General features: G+C 41.6%; 1 protein-coding gene across 1 annotated transcript in view; it reads left to right on the forward strand.

Moving 5' to 3' along the window:
* LOC118409160 (MAM and LDL-receptor class A domain-containing protein 1-like) overlaps positions 1-14,089 on the forward strand; it is a 37,034-nt gene that overhangs the window by 10,080 nt on the left and 12,865 nt on the right. Inside the window, exons 6-22 of the mRNA XM_035810029.1 lie at positions 4,158-4,304; positions 5,263-5,401; positions 6,311-6,424; positions 6,793-6,906; positions 7,285-7,434; positions 7,732-8,000; positions 8,338-8,413; positions 9,012-9,125; positions 9,473-9,586; positions 10,088-10,207; positions 10,487-10,600; positions 10,811-10,924; positions 11,164-11,310; positions 11,749-12,011; positions 12,366-12,441; positions 13,052-13,195; positions 13,818-14,071. Of these exons, the coding sequence (XP_035665922.1) occupies positions 4,158-4,304; positions 5,263-5,401; positions 6,311-6,424; positions 6,793-6,906; positions 7,285-7,434; positions 7,732-8,000; positions 8,338-8,413; positions 9,012-9,125; positions 9,473-9,586; positions 10,088-10,207; positions 10,487-10,600; positions 10,811-10,924; positions 11,164-11,310; positions 11,749-12,011; positions 12,366-12,441; positions 13,052-13,195; positions 13,818-14,071 (2,469 nt within the window). The remainder of the gene's footprint in view (positions 1-4,157; positions 4,305-5,262; positions 5,402-6,310; positions 6,425-6,792; positions 6,907-7,284; positions 7,435-7,731; positions 8,001-8,337; positions 8,414-9,011; positions 9,126-9,472; positions 9,587-10,087; positions 10,208-10,486; positions 10,601-10,810; positions 10,925-11,163; positions 11,311-11,748; positions 12,012-12,365; positions 12,442-13,051; positions 13,196-13,817; positions 14,072-14,089) is intronic.

Raw genomic sequence — 14,089 nt, forward strand, 5'->3', positions numbered from 1 at the left:
TATTCCATCATTTGAAGAGTTTTCCCAAATTTCAGCGATAATTCCTTATATGACAAAAATTTTCCATTTGTATCTAAAAGGTCACTTATAAATAATATTTGACCAGTAGCTTGCTTTCTAAAGTGAATAGGCTTGCTGTCTATAGTAATATTTGAGTTGAGCCATAAAAGCTGTGATTGTATGTCCTGGTGTGTTTCAGGTGGCTTAAATTGGAAGGAAAGCCATGCTTTAAGGGCATTGATGAAGAAAGGACTAACAGACCGAGAAAACTTAGTAAAAATACAGTCTATATGATATTTAGATAATTGCAAGAAAGGGTAAAGTTTACATACAGGATCTGGGAAATCAGTCAAGTATTTACTTAAAGGTGTTTTTGCTTGCCATAGTCTAGGTATCCACGATGCCTTACGAGTGAGATCAAAAGTGGGTAAGTGTATTAATTTCAGACCACCACAGTCATAGGTGTTATATATAACCTTGCGTTTAATCTTTTCTGGGCGCCCATTCCAAATGAAATTGAATATCTTTTTCTCATACTCCTTAAAGAACTTGGCGCTAGGAGAAGGTAATGCCATGAATAGATATGTAAATTGTGATACTATTAGAGAGTTCACCAAGGCAATTTTACCAAAAAGTGTTAAGGAATGTCCTCTCCAGGGGAGCAAGATCTTGTCTATCTTAGCTAGTTTTGTCCAGTAATTCTGATCTAATTTTTCGGTATAACCAGTTGTGCCTAAACCCAGCATAATCCCTAGAAGTTGTACAGGGCCATTAGTCCATTTGATAGGAAGATCACAAGGGAGAGAAAAAGTTGTGTTTTTTAAAGAGCCTATTCTTAAAATCGTACATTTGTCAAAGTTCGGTTTTAAGCCAGAAATTATTGAAAAATTCTTTAAATCTTCAACGAGGGCTACTAGAGATTGTGCTTCGGGTTGCAGAGGAAAATTAGAATCATCAGCAAACTGTGAGACCTTGGTTTCCAGAGTGTGTATCTTAAGTCCTTTTATGTGTTCGTTGGTCCTGATTTTTGTGGCTAATAATTCTACACATAAAATAAACAAGTAGGGGGAGAGGGGACACCCCTGTCGAACACCACGGAGAAGTGGAAAGGCGTCAGAAATATGTCCATTGTTTATTACTTTACTAGAAGTATTGTTGTATAAAACCGAAATCCATTTAATAAGAGATTCCCCAAAGCCAAAATAGTTCAAAACTTTAAACATATAATCCCATCTTAGGCTATCAAATGCCTTCTCGAAATCGGCAATAAAGATCAGTCCTGGTTTTTCGTTAGTGTCATAATATTCAATTAATTCTAAAATTCTTCGTATATTCTCTCCAATGAATCTGTTTTTCAAATAACCAGTTTGATCTTCACTTATCAAATCACTAATACAATTTTTCAATCTAAGCGAAATTACTTTAGAGATGATCCGCACATCGCAACACAAAAGTGAAAGAGGCCTCCAGTTTGTAAGTTTGGACGGGTCCTTGTCCTGGCCCTCTGAGTTCTGCTTTAGTAAAAGAGTGATTAGTCCTACTCTTTGTGTGTTAGACAACTGTCCTTTTTCATATGCATAGTTAAAGGATTGGAGCATATGTTGCTTTAAGCTAGAGAAGAATACCTTATATATTTCAATTGGCAGCCCATCTAGTCCTGGAGCTTTTCCATTCTTAAAGCTATTAATTGCTATCCACAATTCTTTTTCAGTAATGGGACCTTCACAGGAGTTTTGTTGCTCTGAGTTTAAATGTTTATTGACGTTATCCGTATTTTGAAAAAAGGCAGAGCAATTTTTCTCATCTAGAGGCTTTGGGGACTCTTTAAATGAATAAAGGGTTGAGTAAAAAGACCTTAAATTAGCCAATATTTGTAAAGGATCTTGGGTATTGTCTCCATCAGAAGTTGTTATATTTGTGACATTTTTCCTTGAATAGTTTCTGTGACTCAATAAAAAGAATTTATTACATCTTTCCGAAAATTCCATCCAGTCAGCTTTTCGAACATAGTGCGTTTGTTCAGTTTTTCGTTCGTGTAGACTTTCAAGTTCACTTTGAAGTGTTTTTATTTCTTCTAGTAAGGAATCCGATGGGGTGTCTGTCTCATCCAATTCCTTAGATAACTCACTAATCTGCTTAGTTAAATCTGCTTCTTTATTTGAATACATTTTATATCTATTTGATGCAAATTTGATAGTATGTCCCCTTAAGCAACACTTAAACGTGTCCCACACTGTGAGCGGGTCACTTGTCCCATTATTGTTCTCAAAAAATTCTCTAATAAATACCTCGGTTTCTTTTACAAATGTAGCATCTTCTAATAAAGTTTGATTAAACTTCCAATAATTTTTACCTTTAGAGAATGTTGTTGTTTGAACAGAAATGCAGATGACATTATGGTCAGATTTCGATCGTCCTGCAATTGTTGCACTGACAACATTGGTGAGAAGAGAAAAGGATATCAAAAAATAATCAATACGGCTCGCTTGGTGGCGCCTACGCCAGGTAAATTTTACGGTATTTTTATGTTTGAAACGCCAAACGTCAACTAAATCTAGCTCTAATACCATGTCTAAGATCTTTTGCTGAGCACGCGGATGATATTCTGTTGGATTGCGTCCTGCCCTATCAAGCATAGTATTTTGGACTGTATTAAAATCGCCTGCGATAATTATATTTTCGCTGCATTCTTCTAAAGTTGCGATCTTATTTACAATGTCTTCAAAAAAGGCAGGGTCGTCACTATTTGGAGCGTACAAGTTAACTAAGCATACTCGTGTATCGTGAAGAGAGACATCTAGTATTAACAGTCGGCCGTCATTATCTTTAATACAATTATGCACAACAAACTTTGTATTTTTTCTAAATAATATCATGACTCCACGCATATTACTAGTACCGTGGTTAAAAATAATCGTGCCATCCCAGTCGTTCACCCAAGTCTTTTCATCTTTCACTGTCGAGTGAGTCTCTTGAATACATAAAACATCTAGCGATTTTTCTTGTAACCATTCAAACACTTCTCTTCGCTTTTTGTTGTTTGCCAAACCATTGGCGTTGTAAGAGCCGATCTGAGTCAATGATTTAGTCAAAGGAATGGTTTATGAAAACATAAACTGAATCTTTCAGTTCCAGTTATAAAGGTACTGATTGCAGAAGCGTGCAGTGCAATATATAATGAAGGGAAAAAGCTGCTGTTGTGGCTGGAGTACATAGCATATTCAAGCAGACAATTCATAAATATTGTCTGGATATAATAACCGAACTCTTAATTCTCTCAGAAAAACTAACATGAGATAGTGTAACTACAGTTTGACATCAATAAGCGTACATATCTTACAGGGATCCGTGGTGAGTAAACAACAACACAAGTGTATACAAACAAGGCTCTGGGGTACTGTCGCATACAGAGGAATATCAATCTCATTTGAAAAAACAAAAACAAAATCTCTAAATCAGTTCAACAAGCTAAGTCACATAAGGGCGTTTTGCTTCAGGACCCTTGTATAGTACCCCATCTATATATGTCTTCTCTTTGTTTGTTTGAACCTCTGTCATGACCAGTGGAAGTTAAGCTCTTCGGTAATAATCTATACCGGATCGAGATCACTTTCAGGAACAACAGCTTTTCTCAATGCCGAAAGACGAAGGTCATTCCTTAACTGTGATGTAGACTATACATGTACCCACCTTCTTTGGTCTCTTTCTGGCCCGTCGACTATTCTACTTGTCAAATTACTGTACAAGGTTGTATGTTATTACTTCTGTAACAGACTTTACACAATTCAGTTAGGCTTCAAGCTATTTTCTGTATAGTATGTAAGTTTGAGGTTTGTGAAATAAATGACCAACTCTCTCTCGTTCTTCCCTCGGACCATCAAAGAGTGGAATGAACTTGAGCGTAGTGTGGCGGAGGCGGAGTCCCTCTCCCAGTTCAAAACTCAGCTGTGACGGGCTTCGCTGCACTGAGCTGCCCGCCGTTCATTGTTCATAGTGTAAATATGTGTGTTGTAATATCACTTGTCCTGTCTGCACATGTCTACGTCCTTTGCCATTGTTTTTCACATGCACTTAAGTCATGCGCAGCTGCTAGTAATCCACCTTGTACGTGGGCTAAGCAGTACTAGAGATGATGATGATGAATAAATAATTTTCAGGTGAACCTACAGAGCCACGCACGCACAGTCGTGACGGGGGTGAACACCCAGGGGTCGGGGGACACCTGGGTCTCTAAGTACAAGATCCAGTACAGCGATGGTGCGAGAATCTGGACTACTGTCGGAGACTTCAGCAATGTGGACACGGTAGGAGAGCTATCGCTTATGGTTCATGGATTTCATTTATACTTAGATGGTGCACGGCCGCGTGGCGCGTTGGTACACCCGATCCCTCGATCTCAGAAGTTAAGCAACGCGACGGTCCGGACAGTTCTTGGATGGGGGAGCAACCAAGGGCGTCCGGATTGCTGTAGCCTCACGGAGGTTTCCACGAAATAGTCTTCCGGGAGGGACGTAAAAACGGGGGTCCCGTGTTCGAGGAGGTGCCTCGACCACGTTAAACAGCCTCATTACTCATACTTTGGGTACCTACTGCCAGTCAAAATACACCAGATGATTATTATTACAGGTTTTGCTATTGCAAAAACTTGTATTGGTTTCGTTGGCGTCCGTGGGCGCAGCCACATTAACAAGTGACATAAGTGATCATAAGTGCTTGAGAGAAATGCAAGATACTTCGTAATTTGAGCCACCATGATATTGCATTGGACCGCCATATTGAATGATTCAGTCCAACCAATCGCACAGAGTCTTGTAAAAATATGAATTGTACATTTACTGAGTATTTCACTTCTCGTAGTTGCGAGATTATTCTACAATATGGTTAACAGCTCTCACAAACCTTGACAACAAAAACCTACCTGAATTTGCTCTGCAGATACTGGCCTCTAGTTGCTAACTGTCACCACGCGTACTTCAAAAGCATAGCAACACATTCGTGCCGAGTATCAACCATTTATACCGAGTTACATTTACATTAAGGGACACCTTGCTTGTATAAAAATAGTACAGTAAAAGCCGTCTAATTGCACAGCCAATTTGCCAGCGTATTTCGTGCAATTATCCGGTTTGTGCAATAATGCGAAGATGTCCAACTGGATCGTACCTGTTTGGGATTTGGGGATTCCGTGCAGTTAACAGAAATGTGCGTTAATCCGTTGTGCAATTAACTGGCTTCTACTGTATTTTCATGAATATTTGCCAGGAGTTTGACGGCAGCCAGAACGGGAACCGCATCACTTTTAACGAACCAATCGAGGCGCGGTTCGTGCGGATCAAGCCAACCCTGTGGAACAACAATGAAATCCGCCTGAGAGCGGAGCTGTACGGTTGTGATGCGGCAGGTAAGATTTCTGACTTCTTTTTCTTGACTTTTTAAAAACATTCCCTTCAGTGCCACTGAAAAAAACTAGTAAATGCTAGTTGAAGAGCAGTGACCACCAATCATGTCTTCCCTATCCTTATAATGCATTTAATGGCAAATAGAAGCTGTCAAAAGTCACCTACCTGACGTTTCGTTCTCGAAAAACTAACATTGAGAGGGTAGCCCGGCTTCTAAAATGTCCATTCTCAACTTTTCGGAACTTTCTGACCGGTGATTTGCATCCAAACGCAACTCGGTGACCTTTGACCCCATCTGGCACTACAATGACAGCTACATAACAAACTTCTTTCTAGTGTTCCAGGCACCCAAAACAGGCTTAAAAGTCTGTTTTTTTCGACATAATAAAAAACCTACAACCCTTACCTGTAGAATACAGCTCCAAGATGCCAACATTTCCAAAGAAAAACACATCTTCTGATACTTTTAAAAATCAATCCTGTGGGGACTCACCGGGGACCTTCTGCGCAGCCGTCAATTAGGGGTCATTGCCCTGAAACGTCTGACCGTTTCCAAAATCATATCCAGTTGCTTGGGTAACTGTCAGATACTCCCTTCTGCTGTTGGACGAAAATTACCTGCTGTTGACCGTAGGCGACGACGTGATTGGTAGATGGCGACTGGCCAGCGCTAACGTAGTGAGAAGGACGGTACGCGGGCTCTAATGCCGTACATTTATATACAAATGGTGGACTTTGTATAAGAGGATGATTTTGCACGGTTTTATCTCCATGCCGGTACACTTTATGTAGAAGCCAGAACTAACAGTGTTATCAACAACTCGATAGGATGCTGCGAATTTCGAATAACGAGAAACTGATAGTTTTGAACAACTAAAAACTGATAAGTTTTCCTTTTTCGTCTTCACCAGGCATCAATGAATGTGCAAGCAACCCCTGTCAGCACGGTTCTACGTGCGTGGACGCTGTGAACTGGTACAGGTGCTACTGTACAGACGGTTGGACGGGAGACAACTGTGCACAGGGTGAGGCAAATGTTTCTATTTTAATGACTTGACTTTATTCAGATTATGCGATTGACATAATTAGTGGTTAAGTCCCTTTCACACATAGCCAACCATGGCCATCTTGGTTTTGTCGTAAGCAAAGCCATCTGACAACTGATCTGCATGGATGCCTACATGTTTCTGACATCGTTTGCAGCTGACTATGAATTTTGAAAAATCAAACTCGTGAAAGTTATCATTTTAGGCAGCATGCGTTCAGAGAGCCATGGTCAGCTATGTGTGTTACAGGGGCGTTTACAATTTTATGTCCCTAGCTGGGGATCTACTTAGTTATTTATTTTACTTTGGTCGAGCTATGATATTTTAATGTTCTTCTCCAAATGTAGATATCAATGAATGCAGCCAGAACATTTGTCAAAACGGAGGAGTCTGTTCCAACACCCCCGGGAGCTACTCTTGTACGTGCAGTCCGGGCTTCAGCGGAGCAAACTGTGAAGCAAGTACGTCTAGTTACGTCATCGTTGTTGAGAACTCATTACTAGGACTGAACACAAACAATCAGAAGAACTAAATTGAAGAAACTATTAGTACCATGTCCTTATCAGTGCAGATAATGCACGCCGTATTTATCGAACCTGGTGCTTGTTGTACAAATGCTATTTATGAAAAGGTAACAAGCAATGCTATTTGCTGAAATGTAATTGATGAATAAATGACGGAAGATATGTTAGACCAAGTTTAAGTTTCAGAACCTTTTTGTTAGGTGGTAGAAATATCTGGCAAATTGAAAACCTTCGCTATTGTCGGACTTTCATGCCATTATAATACACGTTTCAAGCTAAGCTTCTTTGATTGTACTTTGTACGTTATTCCAACAGCTGTACTAGAAGGAACAAACTTCGTGACCTGCGACTTCGACACTGACTACTGTGGCTGGCAGTTGGGTAGCGAGAACCAGCTGAGCGTTTCCAGAGAACAGCAGGACGGATGTGGTCGGTACGGTCCGTCGGGCGACCACACTCAAGCAGGTACAGATATCCTCATCCAGTCGTCATACTTTGCCCGCCACTCATAGCTATGTCTCTCTCTCCTCTCTCTTTCTCCTTCTAAGTTGTCCTGCTCTGCAGGCTCTTGTTTGGCTGCTGAGACCGATCCTCGATCTGCACATCCTGCTACAGGATGGTCATGTGAAGACCCGTGTCCCCTAGTCGCTTACATACAGAGTTGATACTATTGATTTCGTTTCTTTTCAATCAATGTTAAGATAACGTATGTTTTATCAAACGATTCCCTTCGATACATTTTGATGTTTGGCTGTTTCTCAGATGGATCAGGTTACTACCTGTGCATGCAGAGCGGCTCCAGCGACCCACAAGGCGGCACTGCTCGCATCACCAGCCCCTGGTACTACGACACGTCCCCGCGTACCCTCAGCTTCTGGTACATTTCCAAGTACTTCACATCTGACACCTTCCTGAACGTGTATCTGCATCTGGACGGTGTTGACTTTGACGTTCCCGCAGTGAGCCTCAACCGACGGGTGACAGATTGGACGTTTGTGGAGGTCAACGTCACGAGGACGCAGTTTTTCCGGGTATGAAATATATTTATTTTTATAGTTATCATACGAGTATCGTCTTTTGCAGCAAGATGGCCACATTGGCCAGCCTGGTAATGTATTCATAGGTATACCCAGCTTATGGGCGTTTTGCTGGTCGCATCCCTGAGCATAGGCCTTTCGTCGTCCGTCAACTTGATATCCATTGCTGTTTTGATAGCAATAGATACACAAGTAGGTTATCCCGCGGGCAAAGGTGAACTAGTGTTATGTGGATTACCAAAGACGCCTACGTTATGACTTATGACATTACGTAACTATATGAAATTGTGCAGCAAATGTTATGCATGCTGTTTTGCTTTATCCCTACCAGGTTGTGATAGAAGCTATCAGGCCGGGTTTTGCAAGGCCACAGGTCGGAATAGATGACGTGGAAATTTCATCAGTAGGTAAGTCAAATGACATTGCTTTATTTGTTGTTCTGTATACAGTTCGTTCTAAGGCCATTACATTTTCCCAAATCATCATATTGAAATAACATTAATGTTGCCTTTTCTCCATCAACAAAGAAAAAAGCACATGCTTGATCGTATTACCGTTCACACTATGACTTTTGGTGTATGCCAGACATCCTCATCATATGCAGCCTCAAATCGACGAAATACCGTCTGCAACTTATCAGAATAGTCCTCCATTTTCAAAACGACAAACGACCTGTTGAGGAGTAGGTCTTCTGTTCGTTACGTTTCATTGTGGAAAAATGTCTACGGGTCATTTTTGTTAATTGGCCTGAGTGCAAGCTCCGCCCCTCCCCGGGGTGCCAGGCGAGCACATCGTCCAGGCCTGGCGTCGCCCACGCTCATTCCCGCTCAGGTCGAGACCGCGGGCAGCACTCTTCGGTAGTCCGCGCTGTCGTTCTCTCAAGTTTCTTCGTTTCGCTGTCTTCTTCGCGACTCTCACGGACCCAAACGCGTTCATGACTCATTGAGCTAAAATAGGTCAAGACAATTCTTACTCAGAAGAAAATTTTTATCTGCCTTCTTTCAGACTCAGATGACTGCGCCAGTAGCCCGTGTAAGAACGGAGCCGTGTGTGAGGATCTACTCTTCCAGTTCAACTGTGTGTGCGCGGCAGGATGGGATGGGCCGACATGCGAGGGAAGTGAGTCACTTCTGTATTCAAACTTCCATTTGTTTCTTTGAACCTTTGTTTATTCATTAAATACATGAATCTTATCATGAATATTCATCTGTGTTGGGAAATTACATGATGAGAATAACTGAAATTTATCTAGCCAAAAGTTAAGAAAGTTCGGACGTACCCAAATGTTTGGCTGACTTTCAAGTGTTGTTCATTTATCTATCACCTTTCCAAAGAGGATATGTTTCACGTGACATTTGTGCGTGTGCCATCAGTAATTACAAAAGTACATTTCGCCAGAATTATTTCAGATTTTTCGTATTTCGTCTCATAGCAAACAGATAAGTTGTTTATAACTTTTATTTCAGATATAAACGAATGTGCCAGTAACCCATGTCAACATAACGGACAGTGTCGAGATGATGTCAACAGTTACACTTGTTCCTGTACCTCAGCGTGGGCCGGCAGCAACTGCGAACTTGGTAACCAACTTTTGTTGTTGTTGTTTTCTTTAAATTTTGTTTGTTTGTTTGTTTGGACCTTTGTTTATTCATGAAAACACAGATAGGCCTGCAGGCCTCTGTAACACATTCAAAACCTTCCTAAAACTTTTCTTTCGACCTCTCGTCAGCCAAGGTCAGTGCTTGGTAGGGAGTAGGATATTTCCTATTCGAGCTGTTAGTCGCTCCCCTGATCTAATCTAAGAGGAATATGACTATACAACCCGAATTTGATTTTCAAAATTTAAAGTCGGCTGCGCAGAGAACATTCAAAAACTGGTAGTAACCCTCGCCGACGATAGATCACGACTATCTCCCGACCATGGTCTGAAGAAGTTGCCGTCAAAAGTTCATTTAGAAAATTTAGTATGTATCTGTTGCAAAATGACTGTTAATTTCAATGTACTATATAACGTTAGTATAGTTCACCGACGTTTCTTGTGTCCATGCTGACTAATGACACATTTTGTGACTTTTCCGTAGCGGCCTCACAGGCAGCCTGTGCAGGGTATCCCTGTCAGAACGGCGGTGTCTGTACGGCGAGCGGGAACTCCTACAGCTGTCAGTGTGCAAGTGGATGGGGAGGCCAGACCTGTGTCGAAGGTAGGATGCTATTTTGATGATATATTATTCTTTATAACGAAATAAGGAAACTTCTACAACCCTATGTTTATCATCATAACTATAGCTTCTTGATTTTTGTCTCCATGAAAAACGGAGGTATAGTTTTGATCCATTGTTCGTCTATTTTTACTGCAGTAATAGAAAACAACAATAGTCTTTTTTCAGCAATCAGTGATTGACGAGTGACTGATTCCTTTAAAATAAGACTACATCTACTGATTACACTAAGCTGACAATTTCAATCTGTGTCCATGGCAGACGTGGATGAGTGTTCGAGCAGCCCCTGTCAAAACGGCGGATTGTGCTTGGATTTCTTCAACTACTTCAACTGCACTTGCGTGGAAGGGTACACGGGAAGCTTGTGTGAAATAGGTACGTGACTACATCGATAATTCTTTGTTGGTGTAGCCTCCTCAGTAGCTCTATCCAATACCTTCCTTGTGTTAAATTTTGAGAGATTTAACTCTTATTCTATTAAATGGCAGCTCAACCCATGTGCCTACTTATCACAGATTCATTTGGTTATTGCTGCTCGCACAGAGAAGGAACTAACTGTCCAATTCCATCACTTACATTTGACAGACATAGATGACTGTGCCAGTGGCCCCTGTGTTAATGGCGGGACCTGCCGAGACGGAGTCAACAGCTTTTCCTGCTCATGCACAGCTGGATTCACCGGGAATGACTGTAGTGAAGGTAAGGTCCCAAAGCAGATGTTTGGCGAGGCTAATGGAGCATCTCATTACCTCAATGACCTCTGTGCCCCGTCTTATCAAAGTTCTCCATTTGGTTCTAGAGTAGAGATGGGAATAAACCTGGATCCTAGACTTGCTAGTCTTAGTTAGTCAACGAGGCGAGTGAAGGTGCGTAGAGTTGGGGATCTGAGATGTGACTCGTGACCTGAGAAAGTAGATATCTTTCTCTTGTTACCACAGTTATCCTCCAGCCTCTGACACCTTACCTCTGCACGTTTGATGATGCCGACATCTGTAACTGGAGACAGGCCGCAGATGACGACACGGACTTCACCTGGATTGATGGACAGTGTGGTAGCAATGGGCCACCGGGCGATCATACTAGGGGTAATGTTAACGTTTGTCTATGATGTGTTTCAGCTTTATATACGTGTTTATCTTAAGTGTGTAAAAGGACAAATATAAGATATTATCTAAGATATCTATCAGGCAGGTCGACGGGTCTGCCACGAGAGAAATATTGGTCTAGTGTTTCTTGTGCAGTTTGACATTCTCTATTCTTTGGTTTGGCCATTTTGAGTTTTCAAGGAGGTACTTTTTAACCTCCTTGGTATATTTGTTTAACTAAGATGAAAGGTATTCATGAAGTGGGCGTAAGTAAGACAAAACAGACGTTAGGAAACAAGCCAAAACATCTGCAGGACAAAAGGGCTGATGAACTTTTAGAATTTTGACTTTGGCTTTTACTTTTTCAAGATCAGACAAGAAAAAAGTCAGATTATGATGGCAATGCTGAATTTTCACATACTTGTTTGCTTTCTAAAGGTCCAGGTGGATATTATTTCTGCATGGCAGCTTCCACCACACCACGGGACGGCAAGGCCAGGCTGGTCAGTCCATACTTCCGCGCAACGTCCGACCGGACCCTGAGGTTCTGGTACTACAAGAAGAGTTACGGTTCGTCAACAACCAGCGTGTACGTCACTTCCGGTGATGCACTTGGTAACGCCGTTTGGACTTCTGGCACGGATAGAAACGACGACTGGATAATGGTAGAGGTCGACGTCACAGGAATGTCACGATTCCGCGTAAGTACAGTGTGAAATCTGCACCAACACTTTCTATTAGCACTTTTTGAACCGCGCATGTGTAGTGAGATGTATTGTGGGTAATATGTCAAAGTTGAATGCCCCTTAGACATAAACATTAAACACAGCAGGGCACGTATTAATCGCGATCTAGACAAGAACTGTCTACAAGCCAGAGGCCATCACCTTTGACATATTACCACACCGCAGGCGCAGTTCAAATCGCGAACCGGCTTCTTGACAAAAACCTCATACTACACAGCACAAGGTCATTGAATGAATAATTTTCCCCCTGCTGTAACATTAAGTGGTCATCTTCACCATCTGAAGTACTGTATTGGTTTACTTTTCCAGGTCGTTTTTGAAAGCGTGAGGACTGGTTTTTCCTTCGCTGACCTCGCTATTGATGATGTGTCCATTGAAGATCCAGGTAAAATATCTTTTACTAAAAAGGTACCTTTACCTTGATTTAGTCAATTATTATGAGGCGACTTGAAGAACTCCACAAATGTGTTCACCATCATTAGTTAGAATTTGTTCTGAAAAAATACATGGACTATTTCTAGCTTGAAAGTTTTTATTTAAGTTGGGTGGCTTTTATTTCATTTTCTTTCATTTCTCGAGCAGCAAGTGATGAGTGCCAGAGCAATCCCTGTCGGAATGGAGGGGTTTGTGTAGATGGGCGCTACAGCTACACCTGCACATGTACGGCGGCGTGGGCCGGACTGCAATGTGAACTGCGTAAGTATTTGTCATAACAAGATATATATATATATATATAAATGTGTGCAGCAGATTCCTGATATCTTGTATAACATATTTGTTAGCCCATTCTAAATGTCAGACATTTCAAAAGCGCGAAGTTCTTTCGATTAGCAGGAACAACGCTACTTTTTTAAGTTTCGGGTCCAGAGAGGGACAAGTCGTGAAACCGAGTGACAGGACATTTTTTTGTCAGTAAGAATTGTGGTTCCCTGAATCAATGAATGTAGCAACTTCCTTTGGTTGATAACCTAAACCTAGCTCATGTATGTCTCCAGCTCGAGGCTCGGCGGACTTCGAGGACGATCTCAGTGCCTACATGTACACACAGGCCACAGATGACGACATGGACTGGTTGAGAAATTCCGGCGGCACTCTAAGCAGTGGCACCGGCCCAGCAAATGACCACACCACTGGCAACGGTAGGATTGTACTGCTTATTCCATCCAGTCACTTTGTGCTATAGTCTTAAAAAATTTAGTATGTTTGTCTTGAATATGCATTTTCATTTTCTGCCAGCCAACCGATCATTACCAATGTGTGAAAGAATTTGTAAATACTGTACATCCAAAGCAGTGGGAGACGAAACACATTTCATTTCCAAATGTTCATTCAACGAAACCGAAAGAATCACTCTGTTTAGAGAAGCCAAAAAGACTTATCCCAACTTCCCCACATTGACAGACGAACAGAAAGCCACTTTTCTCTTGAAATAGCAGAACCCACAAATTCTAGAAAATGTGGGGCCTTTCGTTTCCCTCTGCTTCCAAAAAAGAAGTCAAACCCAACCTGTTTAGAAATAGCCAACACTAGTATTAGAGTAGAATATTGTTAATGACTGTCCATTGTCACTATGTGTATACTATGTACTTGCAATTAGCCCTCCAGGCACGAACTTGCAAATAAACTTCTTCTTCATTATATAAATCAACATTGTTTATACATATAACATTATGTGATACTTGTATGAAAATCTCACATATGGCACGTCAGCAAAATCAATTGAAATGCGTCAAATGTATAGGCATTGGTTTTATATTTCAGGTCATTACATGTACACGAAAGCGTCTCTGAACAGAAACAAGGTGGCGAGACTAGAATCCCCCGTCATCCAGCCGACAGCCGGGTCATGTCTGCAGTTCTTCTACCACATGTACGGGTCGAACGTCGGCACGCTTAGTGTCTTTGTACGACCGTCCGGACAACCGCTGGGAAACCCTGTGTGGACCAAGACGGGTGAGCAGGGCGATCTCTGGCTGAAAGGAGAGTATGAAGTCGTCATTCAGCAACCTTTCCAGGTAAACGTACTTTGACTG

This window comes from Branchiostoma floridae, chromosome 2, assembly GCF_000003815.2.
Source record: "Branchiostoma floridae strain S238N-H82 chromosome 2, Bfl_VNyyK, whole genome shotgun sequence".
Lineage (NCBI taxonomy): Eukaryota > Metazoa > Chordata > Leptocardii > Amphioxiformes > Branchiostomatidae > Branchiostoma > Branchiostoma floridae.